At 39.9% G+C, this 5,087-nt stretch overlaps 1 protein-coding gene across 1 annotated transcript; it reads left to right on the top strand.

The window, feature by feature from the left end:
- Positions 1–58: 58 nt before the first annotated feature.
- On the top strand, positions 59–4,143 carry VTP21DRAFT_350 (uncharacterized protein; the record flags this gene model as incomplete). The annotated part of the gene is made up of 11 exons (XM_069393810.1): positions 59–218; positions 280–330; positions 393–421; positions 495–641; positions 700–1,018; positions 2,712–2,965; positions 3,025–3,280; positions 3,340–3,390; positions 3,452–3,512; positions 3,581–3,704; positions 3,766–4,143. 11 exons carry the CDS (start codon positions 59–61, stop codon positions 4,141–4,143), a joined length of 1,830 nt encoding a protein of 609 aa, XP_069256729.1.
- Between the last annotated feature and the right edge of the window lie 944 nt (positions 4,144–5,087).

Below are 5,087 nucleotides of genomic sequence, written 5' to 3'. Positions count from 1 at the left end.
TGGGAAGGTCAATCAAACAGACGCGCCCTGGAATCTAGTGCGTATCTCGCATCGAACCATGACTAATAATACTAAAGGCTACATATACGATTCCCGTGCGGGTGAAGGGACAGCAGCATATATAATCGATACAGGTATATATATACAGCATCCAGAGTTTGAAGGAAGAGCGAGTTGGGGTGCTACTTTTGCAGTTGATGGAGATTTAGATCGTCACGGTAGGTCCATGCAATTCGTCTCTATCAACTACATTGAATGCATCCATTTGATGACCAATAGGGCACGGTACGCACATGGCAGGCATCGTTGGAAGCAAGACATATGGCGTTGGTCTGTTACTTCAGCTTGAATACAATTAATTTTTCACTTGATTTAATTCATTTCAATTATAGCTAAAAAAACCAAGTTAATTGCAGTGAAAGTACTCGATAGTAGCGGTAAGGGAAACCTGAGGTGGTCATTAATACTTAATGTCTCCCATAATTTGATTCCAGTCTCTAAACTTCTTCCTGGACAGAGAGGTCATTGCTGGTATTAATTGGGCGGCAAAGCATGCAATTCAGAACCATCCTGGTAAAGCGGTTATCAACATATCTCTTGTAGGGGGCGCTTCTAACTCTATAGATGAGGCTGTCAACCAAGTATGCAAACATATTACGATTGGCATTAAATAGGATTAATATCAATTTTTTCATAAAGGCAGTGGAATCTGGAGTGCACGTAGCCGTTGCTGCCGGTGATCATGGAGACGACTCCTGTAAATATTCTCCCGGTCGCGCTTCTAAAGTTATCAGCGTCATTGGCGTAGATAGGTCTGGAAAAAAACTCCCCACTAGCAATTACGGTCGGTGCATTCATTTGTGCGCTCCAGGAGCGGAGATAATCTCCACTTGGAATGATGGAAAAACAAAAATTCTCAGCGGCAGTTCAGTGGCCGCTCCTCATGTTTCTGGCGTTATTGCCTACCTCCTCTCTATTGAGAAAAGAGAGCCTTCCGAGATGAAGCGCGTCCTGATTGGTAACCCAATTGGTGTTCCTGAACGCGAATGTCCACTATTATATAATAACCCTGGACAATGATTCGACTGGGAAAAGTCGAAAGAATAAGAGTTTTCATAATAATTTTATATTATTCTTTAAACTTAATGCTCTCCTATGTATTCTCGAATTTATTTCTCCTCCAGCCCAATCAAGATATTCCTTTTAAAGTAACATGCCACATATGCAAAGAAATTTTCAAGTAGGAATTCTACAGTTTTTGACTAGTGAACTCTTGAGGATAAATTGTGTGAATGTACAAGCCATGCGTTGGGTTGCAAGTTAATAAACTTAGTGAATCATTGGTGGACGAATAGCTCTCTCGCACAAAATCATTTTCTAAAAAATTTTCCTCGATCGAAATGACAATTGAATTAGTCAGTCGTTGCTGCTGGTTCTATCGGACAGTTCATAGGCTTCTCCCTTCTGTACCTAATTAATGCACGATCCTTAATACGGCTGCATTTTAGAGCCAGGTACCTTAATAATCTTTCATCTTTGAATATAGAACAGCCTGGTTTGCCAATTACCGAAGGAAATCCCGTTTCGACAATAGATGCCTTTTTCAACACGGGGGGCTTGAAAAGAAACATGAAGGGGCACTGCTTATTCATTAATTGGGGTGCTTAATAAGAGCATAACCTGTGAAGATAAACACACTCAGATGCATCACTCATGACAGAATAAAGAGTAATCTAAAGAATGAGCTCTGCTCTCGTACTACTGGGAAATGCAAAAGCCTCTGCAATAAGCATGATTAGAAAGTGGAGCAGAAAAAGAGAAAACTTAGGGCTTATATTGGTTGTTTAAAAAATTAAGAAGAGTTTGCTCCCCAAAAAACAACAATAAATAACCAACACCAAACAATACAAAACTTGTAATTTGACTCTGCGTAGATTAAACTTTAATATGGTTATAAAGATTCTACAATAAAAATCAATTCGTAAATGGATAGTATATATACTATTTTGAGAAAAATGGAATAATATATTTCCGATTTAATAAAGATAAAAAGAATTCCACCCATATAACTCACGCATGCCTCATCGATGACTTCAGTGTAGAAATTGAGAGCAAAACCAGGAGAAAAAAAAAAATAAAACAAATTCTAGGCGATAATGCCTGTGCATTTTCTGAACCATAATCATGCCCATTAGTTAGAATAGAAAGAAAGTGAAAAAAAAAACGAATATCACAAGCTGTCAACTGTTGCAAGAATCTTTAAACGCCAAGCTGTTCCGATGTTTGAATAGAAAATATTCTACCTCCCTGCATGTGGTGCATACGTTATAAAGTGATCCCCGTATACATTGGGGATTCGAGCAATCTCTGCTCTTTTAGGAAAGTGTGGATGCAGGAGCCGTATGCTTTTTTCGTTGAATATTGATCTGCAGATGTAACCAGACCCAGGTCCTATAAGCAATAGGCATTAAAGCTAATGATATTGCATGGTCCATAGCTGTTTCTATGGACAATATGGTAGAAATGGAAACTTACATGAGATGGACTAAACCTTAAAATTCAGTAATAATGACCTTGAGAATTACATATAAAATTTTGTTCCACACGAATTTTGTTCCACACGAACTTGTCCCTATCTTCTACGTATACCCTTAATATTATAATGTTTCTGAAAAAATATATTTCATATTTTTTCCTCCCCTGTTTTCTAGCTATTTGTGCGCTTGCTATTCCGACAGAAACCGGGGATGAAGAGGAAGGGTTGGCCCCTTTCTTTCACTTTGATAACGGAATTGAGGCGGTGAAGGACAACTATATTGTGGTGTTTAAAGAAGGAAGTGGCGTGGAGATATCAGATCAAAACATCAAGTCTGGAGTGAAGCACATGTACGACCTTGGCAACTTCAAAGGATTTTCTGGCGAGTTTAGTGCGGATACCTTAAGAAAAATACGACAAAACCCTTCTGTAAGCGGCTTCTATTCCGATGACCTTTCCAGTCTCACTGACTCGTATCCAATATATAGGTCAAATACGTTGAATCCGATGGTATAGTATCCGTTTCTAATATGGTCACCCAACCAGGTGCACCATGGAATCTAGTGCGTATTTCGCATCGAGCTACTACTAGTCCTACCCAAGACTATGTATACGACTCCCGAGGTGGTGAGGGAACAACGGTCTATGTCATCGACACTGGCATACACATCCAGCATCCAGAGTTCGAAGGACGGGCGACATGGGGTGCAACCTTTACTACTGGTGGTGATGGAGATCCTCATGGTAAGAAAATGAAAAATGAATTGCAAACTATCAAATGTGCGATTCAGTTGGTATTTTAGGTCATGGCACGCATGTGGCTGGCATAGTTGGTAGCAAAACATATGGTGTTGGTAGGTACAATGGTCTTGTTTTAAGCCAGACATGTTCCTAAAGCCTGGGGCATTTCGTTAGCAAAAAAAGCCAATCTGATATCAGTGAGGGTGCTTGATGAAAAAGGCGCAGGACCTTTAAGGTAAACAAGACACATATAGCTACGCTCTCGAGTCACCACAATCTCACTCGCTATTCTCACCTCAATAGTTCCGTTATTGCTGGCATTAACTGGACTACCAATCACGCCAAGCAAAACAACCGTGGCAAAGCAGTTGTGAACTGCTCCTTTGGGAGTGGTGTGTCTCGTTCCGTAGATGAAGCCGTGAACAATGTAAATCTCACAAAATTGATGTCTGCTGCATTTAGAATATTCATTGCATGAACTTGTTCAGGCGATCGACTCGGGGCTGCACTTTGCTGTTGCTGCCGGAAATGACAACAAAGATGCTTGCAAGTATTCTCCTGCACACGTTAAAAGAGCTGTCTGCGTTGGCTCCGTTGATAAAGTGGATAATAAGGCACCCTTTAGCAATTATGGCCGTTGCGTCGACCTATATGCTCCTGGAGTGGAGATTGTTTCAACCTGGAACAATGGAAGTATTAATGCTCTCGCAGGCACCTCGATGTCTACACCACATGTTGCAGGGCAAATGGCTGTTTTACTCTCCATACAACCAAGAGATCCTTCTTCCATGCTTGAGTATCTAAAATCAACTGCAACACGAGGGGCGTCCAAGTATCCAATCCTTTACAACCAATCTGGTCTTTAAGGCATAGTCAAGGAATTCGAATCGTTCTATTTGTACTCAATTCTCTCTAGCCTAAAAACATATCTATATTCACAGTAAATTGATCGATAGATGGTGTAAAATAAATTACCCTGAGTTGTAAGTTGGTGGGGTCGGGGGGAGCATTTTGACATGAAATAGGAGTTAGGCAAAAATGGAATATGATTTAATAAGGCACGTGGCCTGATACAGACTGCATTTATTGCTTAATTGAAGATGGAGAATATTTCAATAATGTGAAACATTTTCCCCGCAATCCAACTTACATCATAAGTACTACTGATTTTGTGCATCTGATGAGAGTCTATAGGAGAAACTCATACACCTATTACTTATATTTATTGGTTTCTAGCACAATCGGGATATGTGAAAGACATATGGCATAGAGAAAAGCCTCAGACAAATATATTGGAGAAGAGGGAGTCATATTTGACAGAGGACATGGAAATTGAGATTTTTTTTTGTTATTATTACCGGCGAGACTAAGCAACGCTATGGAATTGCCGATAAACAGTCCTCTGGAGGGTCGGAAAGGAACGTCTCTTGGTACCGCCACTTAGGGTGACGTAATCTCTAATTTTAATGTTATGCAATTCCCGCTAAATAAATTTTAGCTACATGGTCGGAAAGTTTGGTATGCTCTGCTTCCAATAAAGTAAAAGTAAATAAGCCGCGTTTAGTCAGCAATTAGTTGAGAATCACTTCAGTGCCGTTTGACTACTCTCTGATCATATAATCAATACGGAAATGGGAATAGGCCAAAAGCAGAGAGAGAGAAAGCCTTAAATCCAATCATAAAAACTAGTTCTAATAAATGTATATAAATAGGGGCATTGTTTCTTGGACGATCATGCTAGCAAATTATCAAACGAGAATATGATTCTCAAAAATCTTGTTTTTAGCTCACTGTTGGCTCTACTCGCATA

The sequence above is a fragment of the Calcarisporiella thermophila genome, assembly GCF_041956535.1.
Source record: "Calcarisporiella thermophila strain CBS 279.70 unplaced genomic scaffold VTP21scaffold_1, whole genome shotgun sequence".
In the NCBI taxonomy this organism is placed as follows: Eukaryota; Fungi; Calcarisporiellomycota; class Calcarisporiellomycetes; order Calcarisporiellales; family Calcarisporiellaceae; genus Calcarisporiella; species Calcarisporiella thermophila.
This window is presented reverse-complemented; position numbering and strand designations above follow the sequence as displayed.